The sequence below is a fragment of the Syngnathus typhle genome, linkage group LG10, assembly GCF_033458585.1.
Source record: "Syngnathus typhle isolate RoL2023-S1 ecotype Sweden linkage group LG10, RoL_Styp_1.0, whole genome shotgun sequence".
NCBI classification, from domain to species: Eukaryota; Metazoa; Chordata; class Actinopteri; order Syngnathiformes; family Syngnathidae; genus Syngnathus; species Syngnathus typhle.
Window position 1 is genome coordinate 2,787,696 of NC_083747.1, and position 16,655 is coordinate 2,804,350.

Genomic DNA, 16,655 nt, shown 5'->3' on the forward strand with positions numbered 1-16,655 from the left:
GCATAACGTGTGTCGGCTGCCATAGCAGTAACGCTGTCTGTCACTCACTCACTCACTCACTCACTCACTCACTCACTCACTCACTCACTCACTCACTCGTGAACCTGAAAATGGCGGTGCACCTAATGGAGTGTCCAAATGACATCACAGATTAAACAGCCAATCAGAAAGTGGGGGTGAGGGCGGGTGTGGCACTTTTCACTTTAATTTAAGTTTTGACCATGATTTTTCCCTAATGAATTGGCCTGTTATTAGGAACACCTATAAATGGCGGTGTACCTAATGGAGTGTCCAAATGACATCACAGATTAAACAGCCAATCAGAAAGTGGGGGTGAGGGCGGGTGTGGCACTTTTCACTTTAGTTTAAGTTTTGACCATGATTTTTCCCTAATGAATTGGCCTGTTATTAGGAACACCTATAAATGGCGGTGTACCTAATGGAGTGTCCGAGTGACATCACAGATCAAACAGCCAATCAGAAAGTGGGGGTGAGGGCGGGTGTGGCACTTTTCACTTTAGTTTAAGTTTTGACCATGATTTTTCCCTAATGAATTGGCCTGTTATTAGGAACACCTATAAATGGCGGTGTACCTAATGGAGTGTCCGAGTGACATCACAGATCAAACAGCCAATCAGAACGTGGGGGTGAGGGCGGGTGTGGCACTTTTCACTTTCATTTAAGCTTTGACCATGATTTTTCCCTAATGAATTGGCCTGTTATTAGGAACACCTGAAAATGGCGGTGTACCTAATGGAGTGTCCGAGTGACGTCACAAGTTAAACAGGCAATCAGAAAGTGGGGGTGAGAGCGGGTGTGGCACTTTTCACTTAAACCAGGGGTGTCGACCTCCAGTCCTCGAGGGGCCACGTTCCAATATGTTTTCCAAGTTACCCTCGTTAAACACACCTGCGTGAAAAGTTTTAGCCACTTTCACGTTCTGCAGGAGCTAAAAGTTTTCACGCAGGTGCACTTAACGAGGGAAGCACACGGACACTCCATTAGGTACACCGCCATTTTCAAGTGTACCTAATAACAGGCCACTTTATTAGGGAAATATCATGGTCAAAGGTCACAGGTGTCAAGCTCTAGTCCTCGGGGCCGCGTTCCAACATGTTTTCCAAGTGACCCTCGTTAAGTGCACCTGCGTGAAAAGTTTTAGCCACTTTCACGTTCTGCAGGAGCTAAAACTTTTCACGCAGGTGCACTTAACGAGGGAAGCACACGGACACTTCATTAGGTACACCGCCATTTTCAAGTGTACCTAATAACAGGTCACTTTATTAGGGAAATATCAGGGTCAAAGGTCACAGGTGTCAAGCTCTAGTCCTCGGGGTCGCGTTCCAACATGTTTTCCAAGTGACCCTCGTTAAGTGCACCTGCGTGAAAAGTTTTAGCTCCTGCGGAACGTGAAAGGGGCTAAAACTTTTCACGCAGGTGCGTTTAACGAGGGTCACATGGAAAACATATTGGAACGCGGCCCCTCGAGGACTGGAGGTCGACACCCCTGGTTTAAGTGAAAAGTGCCACACCCGCCCTCACCCCCACTTTCTGATTGGCTGTTTGACTTGTGACGTCACTCGGACACTCCATTAGGTACACCGCCATTTTCAGGTGTTCCTAATAACAGGCCAATTCATTAGGGAAAAATCATGGTCAAAGTTTAAATGAAAGTGAAAAGTGCCACACCCGCCCTCACCCCCACTTTCTGATTGGCTGTTTGACTTGTGACGTCACTCGGACACTCCATTAGGTACACCGCCATTTTCAGGTGTTCCTAATAACAGGCCAATTCATTAGGGAAAAAACATGGTCAAAGTTTAAAAGAAAGTGAAAAGTGCCACACCCGCCCTCACCCCCACTTTCTGATTGGCTGTTTGATATGTGACGTCATTCTGACACTCTATTAGGTACACTGCCATTTTCACGTTCATTCGTGACGATTCACGAGTGAGTGACAGACAGCGTTGTTGCTATGGCAGCCACACGTTATGCCGACATTGATGTTTTAATTTTGTATTTGTTGGATTGCTGTTGATGGTGTTATTATACGGAATGTGTTTGAATAAAAGGTTGAAAAAAAATCCTTTGTTATTTTGGGGGAACACCAACTCATATAACAACGTAAAACACATATTGTCATATAAAGCAGTCGAACAAATGTCAGATTTTTATGTTTTAATTGGCGAATATAAAAACAAGGAATAAAACACCAGACAAGTTTCAACATGAATGTTTATTTGAAAAAAAAAATCATCATATTAAAAGTACATTTCAAACCCAGTCTAATGTGAAATTGCAATAGATATATTGGCTAACAATATTTCGTCGAAAATATGCATACACGTTATTTAAAAACTACTATAAGTGTTATAAAATCAAGATTACTCAAAGAAGTGTAATCTCCCCGTTGTTGCATAACGAACGGCGCATCACTTCATGAAATAAAGTTAGCCGTTAGCTTGGAGAAAACGTGCATAAATGAAGTGGTGGTTCTTTCTTTCCTTGGCAAATCGTAAATCTACATTCTGGTTTACATAGTTCACGTCAGGAGGGAGACGCAACACGTTCACTGACTGATCCGGTGATGCACGAGTTAATACTCGTTCGCGAACGAGAAAGTGAGGATTCGTTCCCTCACTGATCCGTTCTCGCGATGAACTGGATATGCAAATCACTGACTCGTTCACTCTCAGGCAAGTTCAGTTGGTAAACGGGAAATGTAATTGATGACTCGTTCGTAAACGGGAAGTGACGTCATTTTCTTCTTCGTTTCGTTTTACGGTGAGGTGGCACCAGCTTCAATGCGCATTACCGCCACCTACTGGTTAAAGTCATATGAACTGAAGAAAAAACGTTGCCAATGAATCAGTGTGTAAGTGTTGTGTTATAGAAAGAAACGTGTGAATTACCCGAGTGATTGTTTTTGTCTGGTGTATTGCTTCGTTGTGTGTGTTATTGAAGTAAAAAAAAATAAAAATAATAAAGCATCGGTGTGTATGTGAGGGGATTCTAAAGATTCAGTTCACTTAAAGCTACTTGTACTCTCAAGCAAATGCTTTGGGCCAGAAAGGAACTCACGTCAGTTTAACCCGCAGGGTTGGTGTTTAATAGCTTCCAACCGAACGCAGGCACACTTTGCAAGTTATAGATGGAATATTGGATTTTGTTGCGTGGGGAGTGATTAAATATTAACTACACACCGTGTACAACACTACCTGAAACGCTGACTCGACATACACCATAATGGAAACATTTTATAGCCTTTGTTTTTAAAGATCACTGTTTGCAAAACAATACTGCCACAAGTTAATTTGGCTCATTTGTCATGTTATAGATATATACTTTATTAATTCTCTCTGATAAAATAAAATTACAAAATAATTTCAAACCCAGACCGTTCCTTCAACGCATCGTGAATGTACAGAAGATATAGTCATGACGAATGAGAAGAATACTAGAGTAATAATATTAGCTAGGACCCAGTTGAATCAGAATGGTAGAAAAGACCAAGCGATACAAAGCTAGTCCGTTCATGAACAGCATACTGTACAATAATATTCCCACTTGATGTAATTCAGCAGTCCGGCCACAGCGTGTCGCTATTTTTCCACATTGTCTCTGTCAGGCCAAGAGTAGGTTTGTCTTTTTTTTTTCCCTGTTATAAATCCTCCAGTTTACCTTCATCTCTCTTTCTGCGTGTTATTAAATCTTTATTTCATGGCCATGTATCCTTTATAAGGTCGATTTGTGTTCATCATCAGAGTCCGCCTTGGGTTGTTGTTTTGAAAGTGGACGTGACGTAAGGAGCGCCCCCACTCCAGCACTCTTAACAAGTCCGTGCCTGGATTTTCACAGTTATTCCCTCGGTAAAATATTGTCCACGGTGTCTCTTGTTATGTTTTGTCCACGGTGGCAGTAGCGGTCCCTGTCTTTTATTGGAGTCCATTTAGGAGAGAGCACTTTGGTTGTTGACGTGTGTGCATGCGTGTGCGCGTGTACATATATGACCAAGCAAGCTCAAGCATACATTCGTGGTAACAGTGAGTTAGTTGGTGGAGAAAAATGCATTGAAGCGGAAGTGACGTAACCCAAGTTTGGCCATGTTGTGGCCGCTCACATCTGAATATTTATAGAAATCGATCACATTTTGCCACAAGCTTAAGGACTTTAGGAATCACAGAGCACAAAGCCGTTTAACCGTGAAATGATAGCTGTCATTCTCGGGAATCTAAAAAAAAAAAAAAAAAAAAGTTATAATCCCGCCTCTGTCATTCATATTTGATTAGTTTTATTACAACAAAACTCCGGACGGCGCTTTCATTAAAGTCTGTGCAGAAATGTGCGCTGAATGGTTTGTATGGTTCAGCGTTATTAGCGATGGGGGCTATCAAAGTATGGAGATTTTTTTTTTTTTTTTAACATAGCTTGGCAGTGCTTTGTGCAGATTGACAGTGCATTGACGACTGGCAGTAGAGGCTCGAGTGTTATCTTAAGGGCATTGTGAAAGTCAATGTGGGGTGATGCATGTGTGTGCGTGTGTGTGTGTGTGTGTGCCACTTTTTTTTATTTGTTTCAATAAATTCCGGTCATATTGATCTAACCTTCTGTTAAAGGGATGCTCGTTATCACACAATTAGCATTCTGATACAAAATACATCATAAGGATAAAAAGTCATGGTCATTAATTCCTGATGAAAGGGCACGGAAAGAGAGAGAACAAGAGAGAGAGAGAGAGAGCGAGAGAGATAAAGGCTTTTTCTTTTTTTCCCCAACCCTTCAGAGTTCACATAATTAATCCTCGTTATTTCTCCTCCTCTTTTTATACTTCCTAGCGCCATTTCTCACCCTCTTGACGCCCTTCCTCTGCCCCCGCACCCTTTAGAGTCTCCTTGCTAAATTTCTCTTGCCCTCCCCAGCACCCCCCAAAAAAGTGTCATCACTCACACCGGCGCTCCCGCCCGTTCCCATTATTTCTCCCCGTTGGGCCAGCTTCATCAATTTGAGAGGCTCATTTGTCAGCGCGCCCACTCTCGTTGGCTTCCTTGCGTTTGTCCTCTCCTGAATTCTCTCAGCAGGTGGAGGTGTTGCCGTTCGGACTCACTTCCGAGCTCCCTTCTGGTCCGGGCAAAGGGGGCTCCAAAGCGGCCGGTGGGGGGACAGAAGGAGGAGGAGGAGGAACTTCTGGAGTTGATACTGGTGTGGCCGTAACTGCAGTGGAGGTTAGTGAAGCTGCGGGGGAAAGCGGCACCACGGCTCCTGCGTCCCTCCCATCCCTGGAGTCTCTCTCCCGGAGGAGGTGCACCAGGGCGGCGTGCTGGGCGCCGAGGGTGGCCGAGAGATGCGCCGGCAGGGCGTTGAAGCCGGCCGTCAGCTGCTCCACCCGTTGCTCCAGGGATAACATCTGGCGCTCCAGGTCCTCGCTGCGGTCGTTGAGCTCCGACATGAGCTCGTACATGACGCTCTGCATCTGAAAGGTCAAAGGTGACTCTTGAGGATTTTTATCGAGAAGAAGGAAGGCGCCGTGAACGTTTCAAGGATCGATATAAAGTGCCTCTTGTGTCCACGTTAGAATCACTCAGTCGTCATTGAAATGTGTGGCCATCAATTTATGCATCCTTACAACTTGATGGGTTAAAATGAAGCCACGGCACTGCTGTAAAAAAAAAAAAGACCATATATAGTAAAGCTGTTTGTAAATTTTTAGATGACCCCTGAACACTAGCCTTTGACCTCTGACCCTTGACCCTCATCCCTAACTATAAAAATCAAGTTTTTTTTTTTAGTAAAAAAAATAAAAATGGTTTCAAACTAGGGTCAGGGTTTCACAGTTTACTTTTGAGAAATTCATAGTAAATTTCACAAAGAAACACTTTTGTCTACTTCTTTAGTCACCACAACTGCTTTGACTAGCCGCTAAGCTAAGTAGAGACCAACCTTCTACACGGCCATTGTTGCTTGGCCTTGTGGGAGGTGTAATTCTTTCAAAAAAAAAAAAAAAGTGCAAAGGACAATATTGTGTTGCGTTTGATTGTAACACAACGCTGGAAGGGGGTTTGAAGGAGCAGAAGTAAAAATAGGTTGCCTGAGAGGAGTGAGTAAGTCGGAGGGAGGGGGACGGAGGGAGGGATGTCCGAGATGGAGTGTATGCAGGAATAAAGAGGAGGCTCGAGGGAAGTCTCTGGAACATTGTGAGAAAGCAGAGAATGAAAGGTTCGACACGCACACACACACTTATGTCAGATCACACGCTCACTCAGACACCCACACGGTCGCAGAACAAAAAAGAAAAACACTCCTCTCCTTTCTCCTCACATTCCCACTCAGTCATCCCTGCTTCACAACACTCGTTGCGGTTGCTAAGGAGAGACAAACAGGCCGGTCGTCATGGCAACGGCACCATTTGCACACAAGGAACCCTTCCAAACAAGTCAATTAACGGAGGCTCCGTGGTACGCGACTCACTTTTGACAGGTCCACCAGCGTGTTGGCCTGATCGCTGAGTTTCCTCTGCTCCATTTTCACGCTGCGCAATCTACACACACAGACACACACATTGAGATGCAAGGAAAGTCACACAAAATTGCGGCTCAGCCAGCACAAGACTGTGTCCCGGTCACCTTGCCCCTCGTCACCTTTTGTCGCTAACTGTGTCTGGACACGCCAGTGTGCAAATATTTGGGGACAGCGTGTGCTTTCCCTCTCTCACGGCTTTGTAAATCACACAAGCAAATATTTCAGCTCTGTCGGAACTCAGAGCTCTGGAAAATTATTGCACCTCGGAAAGAAGACCACCGTTAGAAATGCTATTTTAGCAATGCTACAAGGGATATCAAAAGTCGACACACCCCTGTTTTTTCTGATGTAAAATAAAATATTTAAACTATAAATTATTTTAGAACTCTTTTCATTATCAATGGACTACTAAAAAAAGTCTTCTTAAAAAGAATCAGATTTCATTTTCTGCAACCACTTGACAAATCCAATTGAGTAAATTCAACAATATTTTCTTCTCCAGTGCAGATTACATATGATGAATAGCAAACTCATGTTGATTAGCCACAAGTGTATTTGACTGGACGAACCTTTAGCGAACGATGATTCATTGAAGTCGGGGGTGGATGCAATGGATTTCAAAGGTAGCATCAGTGTGCATGTGTGTGTTTGTGTGTGTGTGTGTGGGGGCGTGTGTTAGTAGTGAGGGCTCTCACTGGTGAATTGCCTGCAGGAACTTCCGCTGGTGTTTGCGAACTCTGGAGTGGTCGATCTTCTTCATCAGCTTGGTGTGCTTGTAGATGAGCCAGGTCTCCCTCAGCACGTTGGCCGCCGCGTTCTTTATCTGCTCCCAGACGAAACGCACAAACACACACGTGCTCATTAGCAACAGGTTACCCTTGCAACAGGTTTGTCCGACAGTTGCTTTTTTTTTTCTTTTCTTTTTTCTTGATGCATGTGAAAATTACATTTTTTTAAAGGATGTCCTCATTCTTAGTATTCATTACACACACACACATTTTGTTGTTGTTGACTATTTTATGACAAAAGTCCAGTCCAAATAAAATTTCTCAAAAATAGGAAACGGCAACATATTCGACTGATTGCATGGTCTTGTGACACACTTTCACCATATCTGTATGTGGAACATGTCTCAGGCATATAAAAGGTTGCCGTGTAATTACAAGAAAAGCCAAGTGGTGAACAGCAGGGACAAGTGAAGACAAGCGGCCAATGGAGAAAGACGCCAATTGAATGAGAGACTTCAAAGAGAAGCTGAGCGCTCAACAAAGAGCAATTATACCCCCCCCTCCTGCAATTCGAGGAGCACAAAAGACCCCCGGCAGGTCGGCTAATCAGCACCCATCCCCTTCAGTCAAGCTGCACGACACGTAATTTCTAATGACACCTAGGAAGTCAAGCAAAAAACATAAAGGAGGCCTAATCGAGACTTCAAGTTTTTTTTTTTTGGAGAAGTCCCTACTGTACTGGATATTGTGCAAATGGTGCTTGATGACATCAGCGCCAGGCAAAACTTGTCGAACAATTGCTTTGTAGCGTTCCACGAGTACAAAAGGTGGCGTTCCCGCCTCGGAGTCAAAGGTGGAACATTGCTCGGTTGACAATTTCGTGTCGGAAATACAGAAGAGAGACCCTGGGAAAAAAATGCTGACATTTTCTGATAGCGTAAAAGGGGTTGTTGAGAGGCACAGCCGTAGCACGTTGCCAAGGGCAACTGCATTTTCTTTCCAGCGTTTTACCCACGCGACAAGGACATTTTGTTTTCATCGGTATGTGGGCAATTGAGATGAATTCGAATACTGACCACGGAATGTGGAAATACTCTGGAAAGTCAACAGGAGCTAACGAAGTGGTGGCATATGGTTGGTTGGTGGGGAGCCGTGTTGGTGCCATCTGGGTCAAAGATGTGTTCCGTTGCACACCTTATGTCAGGTACACGGGAAATGTGTTACAACAAGCGGAGTTGAGAGTTTGCCAGATTGAGAAGGTTTAATCAATCGCTCATCACTACCACTATGGCGGACTTGGCCCTTTCCGCCATAATGACCTGCGCGAGGGAGTGTCGAATGAGGTGAAGAGAACAAAAACGTAAACAAAGAGACCTTTCAAGTCGCAGTGACACCAAAGAGGTGCAAAAAAAAAAAAATCTTGATGTCCACACAGGCTCAAATACGGATATTATCTGTAGGTTATGGGGGGAAACAAAATAGCCGCCTAATTTCACACTCGATTGGTGGGTGGCCACTCTTGAGACTTGGTTTGTACATACAGGCAATTAAAAAGTTAGTTTCCCGATCACCTCCAGGACGGGAGGGAGGTGTTGGGCCTCAAATGTGTGCTGTTGTTTTCTTTTGGAGTGGAAGCCAGCTCCTATCTCAGGGGAATGGCCTGCTCCCATTTGGCTAATGGTGTAAACCGCGAGTTGTATCGCAGCATATTTGCTCTCCAATGGCAACGAATTCGTAGGGGTTTTATGCTAGCAGCCAAATTCTGCCTGACAAGATAAAAAAAGAACATTATGACTCACATTTTTATTTTTTTTTGTTGTTGTGCCTTGCTGGTGCTTTTAATTGGGATAGTTGAGGAAACTGTGCTACCTTAGCTCGCCGCCATCATCAGCAAGCAGAGAGACGAGAACCTTTGATGCTAGTCTTGATATCTCGCAATCATCTTCCAAGACACCTCCCATATTGACTCCCAATTGCTTCGGGCAATCCTCCGTGATCACTATGGCAGCTCCTCAATAATACACGGCCATGAGTATCTCCGCGGTGTGTTCAAGCTCAGAGTAGTAATTTGCTTTCTCGGCACCATTAAACAAAGTCTTCCCTCAAATGAGTGTTATGCCAAATTCCTGCACAGAGCATCCTCACAATGCTTTATGGAGTAAGAAAAGAATATATATTTTTTTCCCATAAGACACACATCCCCCGCAGCGACTATGGTTGACGGGACACGGTGTCCGCTAATTGGCTATCCATTCGTGTTCATCCATTAAAAAGGGAACACCGCGCCGCCAAAGTAGATTGCACGGTGTAATTCCCGGAGTGCATGTGCGACGTGCGCAAGATGGACAGGATGTCAGGGGGAGTCTATTGTTGCATTATTCATCACCATCATCATAGCCTTGAGTGATTGTGTTCTCGTGTTACGCCTATATGACGGAGAAATGTAAATCAATGCGCGTACAACAGCTTCAATCAGTTGTCGCTCAGTAATCGAGGGCAGGAGACAATTACCGCCGCGTAAACCCGGAAAGACTCTTTCGAGGAAATGTCAGCACACCCAACACCCGCGGCACTTGACATAACACTCCTGGAGTGTGTTAATTGAGATCACAATAAAATAATCAATAATAATCAATATGCAAACAAAATACTTGAGAGGTCAATGGGAATCAGGTTGTCATTACACCCCAGCCAGAAAAGCAAGTATTTGTATTTCTTAAAAAGCCCAGAGATGCTTCAAATGTATTACAAATGGCTCTGGGTGGATTTTTTTTTTTGTCTGCTCACTGTTTGATCTCCAGCAGCAGATGACGGAAGCTGCTGAGAGCTCATTAAAAAAAAACTTGCATTTATTCAAGAAATATGAAAGAAATTATTTAATGAGAATTGAAACAAAAACTCTCCAAATTGTCAAACGCGTCGGACCACTTGGCGAACGTCTCATCCGCTTTTGAGTCCATCGAGTCATTGATTACCCTCCCCTGCCGTAACGTACATATTTGATACCATCCGCTATTTTTAAAACATGGGTCTTTCAAATGTATGAAAAATTGAAAAGGGCCCGGAGAGCAAGAAAAGGGAAGCCAAATGGCGAGGGGGAGAAAAGCAAAGAACAGAAGATATCACACTGAAAAGGAAGGACGGGATTTTACAGTAAAAGAGACAAATGTCACACTTGCCGAAGCGAGGCGGCGGCGGAGGCTCAGTGATGGAAAGACAGTCAGACATTTGGTGAGACAAATTCCGAGGAGATAACCTTTTATTGCTTCCACTCTGTAAAATAACACAGCGCTGTCGCGTGTTGTTACCGAGGGCAAACGAGGCGCAGTAAAAGGACAAGCCGTCAATCCCCCCCCCCCCCCCAATGGCACTTTTTTTTTTTTTTTCACCTGATAACGCCATTTTTTTTTTTTAAAGCTTGAAAAATCCAACACTTCTGTGCACACATCGTGGGTTGGAAAGCGATCTCCAAGTGCCCATCCCACAGTCGGCAACTTTTAGCCTACTCGACACATTTACTCAGCCCCTCCCCTTCCTCTCATTACTTTTATGTGCGCAGTCCGTTAGGATAATGGGGGGGGACGCGTATGCGCTCATGTGGCTTGACTCAACATTAGTCGTTAACTTGGAGAAACGGATGCCAGGCTATTCCCGTGAGGAGCAAACGCTTAGAATCACTCAGGGAAGAATTCACCGACTGATACGATTCGCACTCGCTCGGCTGAGATGGCAACGGTCCATTTGAGTCACAGACGACTTCCGGAATTTACATTACTTTCAAATGATGTCTAATGTTGCTGCTTTTAGTGTACCATCCATACTACGTGAACTTTTTCACAAAGACAATGAAACCATTTTTGGAAACACAATGAGACGTTTTTTACGAACCCTCTTGGTGAGCTGCGTGTCCATCATGAAGTTGTGGACGTGTTTCTCGGCCTTGGTCAGCTCCAGCTTCCTGGCTACCACGGCAACCACCAGAGCCGTGCAACCGGCACCCTGCAAGACATTTTTTTGGGGGGGCATAACACTGGGTCAGTTGCTAATTTGAATTTGAGACCCCGAGGGGAACACAAACATGAGCAAGACAGAAGTGATGAGAGAGAGAGGAAACTGAATTAGGTCGGGGAGTTCCGTTCCATATCGGCAATGCTTCATGTCGACAGGCAAGCCAAGTCTATTTTAACTTCCAATCCATCTGCTCTATGATCCGACCGTCCATATTCCTCAAATATGTGACAGACAACGCGCGCTGGAAAAAGCATCGGAGACTGACGCTTCATAATGTCATTTCATGGCGACGCCGCCCCATCTTAATTACGCCGCGTCAGTCAGACGGCGGCCGACGGGAGGCGCTTGAGCAGGAACAAACCTTCAGATTAGATATTGTTTTCAGTAGGGACGGGAAGGGGGGGTCAAAGATAAAGAGCGAGCGCTGCGAGTGCATACAAATGGTAAAGGCAGGATGAATCCTGGAGGAAGCGGATGACGGCGGCACAGGAAGGCAATGTTAATGAGGTCACATATCTCTTGATAAGCAACGAATTAAGATTAAGCGCGTTTAATGAAAATGTACGGGCGCCTCGTCCTTCTTTGCAACACGAGAAGAAAAGAGGCATGGACTAAGCACGCCGAGAAGACGTGTGCTCCCAAAAAGAACTTTGCCCAAGTTCAGTCAAACGCAACAGACTTTTGCGGACGTGTCGCTACACTCATCCACATGAATAAAACATGATGTAAGCCGACGGAAAGCGACAAAGCCTTCGTAAACTTTATACAGCAGCCGCCGCAGCGCAGCATGACGCAATTGCGCCCCGTGGTCCGAATCAGCACGATTGCTCGATGCAGACTTGTTGTTGTCGTTTGAGTCTGAGTGTGTGGGAGTCTTGTTGGATTCCAATGGGGTTTCCCTATCCAATCTCCGTAGTCGGACTGACGTGAAGCGAACCGCTGTGATTTGTTTGGGCGTGTTTTCCCTCGCTCGCTCGAGGCACAGCCATCCACCTCGCTGTCAGGGAACGGGGAATTACCATCTGTGCCACTGCGCCACAATTACACGCCGCGAGGAGTCAATCGGATCGTTTTTTGCCGGGGCTGTGAAGATCAGCTACATTTGTATATGTGTGTTGAATTTTCATCATTAAAGCCAAAGTTTCTTGTGTGACACAACTGTTTTTTTTTTGAAAATATCTTCATAATCATTTCTTTTTATTTTTTCATATTTTTGAAAACCTAGTTTGAAACCCTAACCCTAGTTTGAAACCCTAATTTGAAACCCTAACCCTAGTTTTAAATTTTGTCCACTTTTCCAGTCCATCAACTTCTCCCAGTTGCCATAGTAATGAGCGCGAGACTTGTCTCCGTTCAGACTCATTGCAATAATTCAAAGGAATCCATTTTTCTTCCCTTAACCTGTCACCCAAAGTGTAACCCGTTTTCCATAGCGAGGGCTTCACCTCCGAACGCCATTTTCCCTGGCGCACTCCAACGCTCCTCCTCTGATGAGCAGTGAAAAAAAAAACTCGGCAAAGTCTGATGAGGATTTTTGTGTGCGACAGGGGAGGAGAGCGCGTGCTGTGTGTGTGTGTTAGTGCTGTGTGGAGGATGCAGGCCAGCATGGGAGTCTCAATTCTTGTTTTGTGACTGTTGCACAGTTTGCTCAATCAACTCAAGAGCGCTATCAAACGTTTAGCCTTTGCCAAGCTAATAAGATTCAGTTTTAATTGACAAAAGCTCCCTGCTGATTTAATTGCATTGTTTTAATCAGTGTGCTACACGAAAGAAGTTTGGCAAAAAACTAAAGTTGATACTTTTCTTTGGTGTGTGTATATAAGGGGATTATGATTGAAATAAGCGTTGGAGAAAAGAATTTAATTTCACTATACTTAGCCCGAATTGTCTACTTTATAAATAATAGCTCGTGCGTAACAATTTTTCTCTGCAAATCCCAAAGTATAACCAAGTGGCTACAATTACTTGGAAGTAAATGGATTTGAAAGAATTTGCATTTCTGTAAAAAAAAAAAAAGTGCTCCTGAGAACGACAGCTGACGGGCTTGGAGAACTAAATGTCATTCAGAACGTTAATACGATTAGCTAAGATATTAAAAAATGCATCATTCCCAATTGAGGCGCGTACCCACTGTGCCGTGTCTTTCGATTAGTCTCCATGTGGAAAAAAAATGTCCTTTGAGGGAAGCAATCAGAGGTTGCATGCTTCATTTCAATCTTCATCCCGTTTTCTGACCTTGCGGAATCATTCAAAATCATTTTGGAGGACAGATTTTTAAAAATCCTCACATCCAGAGTGTTGAAAAGGGACACTGAGAGACAAACGCTGGGGAGAAATAAACATGGAGCCCAGCGCAGTCACAATGAGGAGGAGTAGATGGACAGGCAGGGAAGTGACATGTGATAAATAGGAAAAGATAGGAGGGGAGAACGAACGAGAGAGAGGAGCAGCGAGTGGGAGGATGTGACACCCTGGAAAGGTGGGACCTTCATTATGCAATGAGGACATTAATGGGCTCGCTCTTGTTTGTGCACCTACGAACAAACACGCAGGAGCAGGCTAATTTGAGAGGGTGCTCGGGGGCGGCGACGAGGGGGGGGACGGCTGTGGTTTTCTGCTACACGAACAGCAGAATTTGTCAGGCGAGGGGACAAAGTGCGCTGTAATCTGTTGACCTTTTGAACGAGGCAAGGACAGCGCCGAAGGGACGGAGAGGGTTTTTGTTGTGTGCGTCAGGGCCTCCAGGGGGCGATGCATAGATTAAACCTAAATTTAAAAAACATTTCAACTAAGCTCCAGAAACATTATAATTTTGGTCAAGTGGTATCAGCGCTGTAGTATCGGAGCATTTTTACGAGTACAGTTTGGCATTGTACCCACCATGATTCCAGTGAGCAGACAAACTCCTTTGCCACAATAAGTATGAGGGACCATGTCTCCGTAGCCGATGGACAGGAACGTGATGGAGATCAGCCACATGGCTCCCAGGAAGTTGCTGGTCACATCTTGTGAGTCATGGTACCTGCACATCACATGCATATTTTGGGGGAGGTTGTTTATTTATTTGACAGCGTACTACTCCGGTTAATGAATGCATAACAATGCAAATAAATATAAATGCGTCTGGGAGAACTCCAACATAAAAAAGTCTCGGATTAAACCCGGCACGCGTGCCCGAAATGAAATACAATGTCGAGCCACTGCTCATTTAGCTCCAATGAGCGTTCTCTACGCAAACATACACTCCCAACACTGTTACCGTAGCAACCGAGCCGGCGCAAATCGGACACGATGTTGTCTTGTCAAAAATATTCATCGGAAAACAGTCGACGACAGCTTGGAATGTTTGCTCGAGTGCGTTTGCGACCCGGTCGTCAAAGTGTCGCCTCGCTCGCAGATTGGAACCCTCTTTTGTCCCCTTCATTAGTTGGGCTTATAGAGGAGAGGGAATGCCAATTAAAGTTGGATGCTCCCCAAAAGAGGACTTCCCAGCAGCAGGGCATTTATGCATTTAAATAAGCTTATTAAGCCTTGAATAATTCTCTGTATTGCTTTGTTTTTGCCTGACGACTAGTTAAAATGATGCAACGGCAAGGCTGCAAAAACAAATCGGATCATCGATCACTGATGCAAAATCTATCATGATCGCCCGCCTGTACTCATGCAATGGACTATTCCATCTTCTCAGACTTGATTCTGAATGGAAGAGGTTTGCAAAAAAAAAAACTTGGTCAAAACTAACAGGTTTAATCTTTTTTTAATGGTGACAATGTCATTATTAAATCAGTTGAAAGTATCTTAAATGTTGTTTAATGGCGTTATAGGGTTTGACCTAACTCAGACTTTGGTGACGGCCATTAACATTAAAAATGTTTTCAGCACACAGATGTGGCGACAGTTTGCCTTGGGCCCATAACGGCCTCTGTGGAGCAGTGCAGCTCATTTACATAATAACCACCCCCTCACCAACTTTCTCCTCCCATGACATTATCAGCTAGGCTGTGACAATCTATATTATGCTGTCTGAAGCAAACAACGGCACAGGAAACAAGCTAAAATACAAATAACAAATTGCCAATACTATGAGAGAATATACATACATAATTATATATACATATATTTATATATGTACATAATATATACATGCACATTTATAATTAAATACATAATAAAAATACTACTAATAATAAAAAAATAATGCTTATTATTATTAATATTATTAAAGTTTGCTATAATGTTTGCTATTGAAAATGTCAGTCTTGTTCATCAACAAAAGTGGGAGGCATTGCGTTTGTATTTCATTTTTTTTCTTCCAATCAGATGACACCGACATACTCTGGTGACACACACACACACGCATGTTAGTGCTGACCTCTCACAGACTCGCACAGTCCAGGCGGCGATGATCCACAGAGAGATGCTGAAGACCAGGAGCACCGTCCCGGGGCAGATGGTCATGAGCGTTTTCATTACAAAGCGCGTGTTAAAATGCACCTGCAACACATCCCCACACGCTTGTTAGTACAACTGCACAATATTGTGCAAAATATATTGGTCACTTTGAAGTTGTTTTAGTCGAAAAGCGGCCACGTACAAGCTCCAGTTACATTTCTATGTGTCATGAATCGAATGTGACATGTACAGCTTGCAGCCTTTGTCCTTCTTGCCAGCTGGCGTGGATGAATTTGCTTTAATGGTATGACTTGGAGTGTCTTGGAGTGACCTTGTGAACAACGCAGTCATTTTGCTTGGAGATACGAGGGGGGGTGGAAAAAAATTGAGCTGGCTGAGTCTTTATTTTTGCTATAATTTATCTCCACATGTTTGCTTTATATCTTGCTTTGTTTATTTGTTAGTAAAGACGTGATTATTTTCTGCAACAGAGCTGTAAGAGAAAAGCAGACATTATACAAATAGGTTTACAGTCAAGGGAACACAAAAACGAAGAGAACTGCAAATTGTGTCGTTAAATTTTTTTTTACGTACCTAGCTTCTTTAAGCAACAAATATTTGAACACAAATTGTGCAGCAACTCATGAAGACAGACAATACTTACAGGCATATATTCTTTATCTTCTGCAAAAAAATAACTCGTGAAGTGGAATGTGTTGCCATAGTTACTTTGATAAACTAACTTAACCCATTTACAGATTATTTCCCTAAAAAATAGTTTGGTTAATTGACTCATTTTCAGATGATACTCCTCTGGCAATTGGGTTCATCTCAACGTTATTAACACATTCATTTAAATTGCAGCCTCACCTATTTTTCACTTCACTAGAGAAAAACCAACAAAAACGGAATTTCTCCACAACATACTGCCTCGTTCGAAACATTGTAATCATCATTTACCGTCATTAATATCCAACACTGATCGTTTACTGCACGGCTCACACACGT

General features: G+C 43.8%; 1 protein-coding gene across 4 annotated transcripts in view; it reads right to left on the reverse strand.

The window, feature by feature from the left end:
* Nucleotides 1-4,341: 4,341 nt before the first annotated feature.
* kcnn3 (potassium intermediate/small conductance calcium-activated channel, subfamily N, member 3) overlaps nucleotides 4,342-16,655 on the reverse strand; it is a 35,992-nt gene continuing 23,678 nt past the window's right edge. For all 4 annotated transcript variants that reach the window (XM_061288326.1, XM_061288327.1, XM_061288328.1 and 1 more), the window contains 6 exons: nucleotides 15,628-15,749; nucleotides 14,136-14,277; nucleotides 11,133-11,243; nucleotides 7,212-7,339; nucleotides 6,466-6,535; nucleotides 4,342-5,470 (listed from right to left, as the gene is read on the reverse strand). In XM_061288326.1, coding sequence (XP_061144310.1) covers nucleotides 5,072-5,470; nucleotides 6,466-6,535; nucleotides 7,212-7,339; nucleotides 11,133-11,243; nucleotides 14,136-14,277; nucleotides 15,628-15,749 — 972 coding nt within the window. In that variant the 3' untranslated portion in view covers nucleotides 4,342-5,071. The remainder of the gene's footprint in view (nucleotides 5,471-6,465; nucleotides 6,536-7,211; nucleotides 7,340-11,132; nucleotides 11,244-14,135; nucleotides 14,278-15,627; nucleotides 15,750-16,655) is intronic.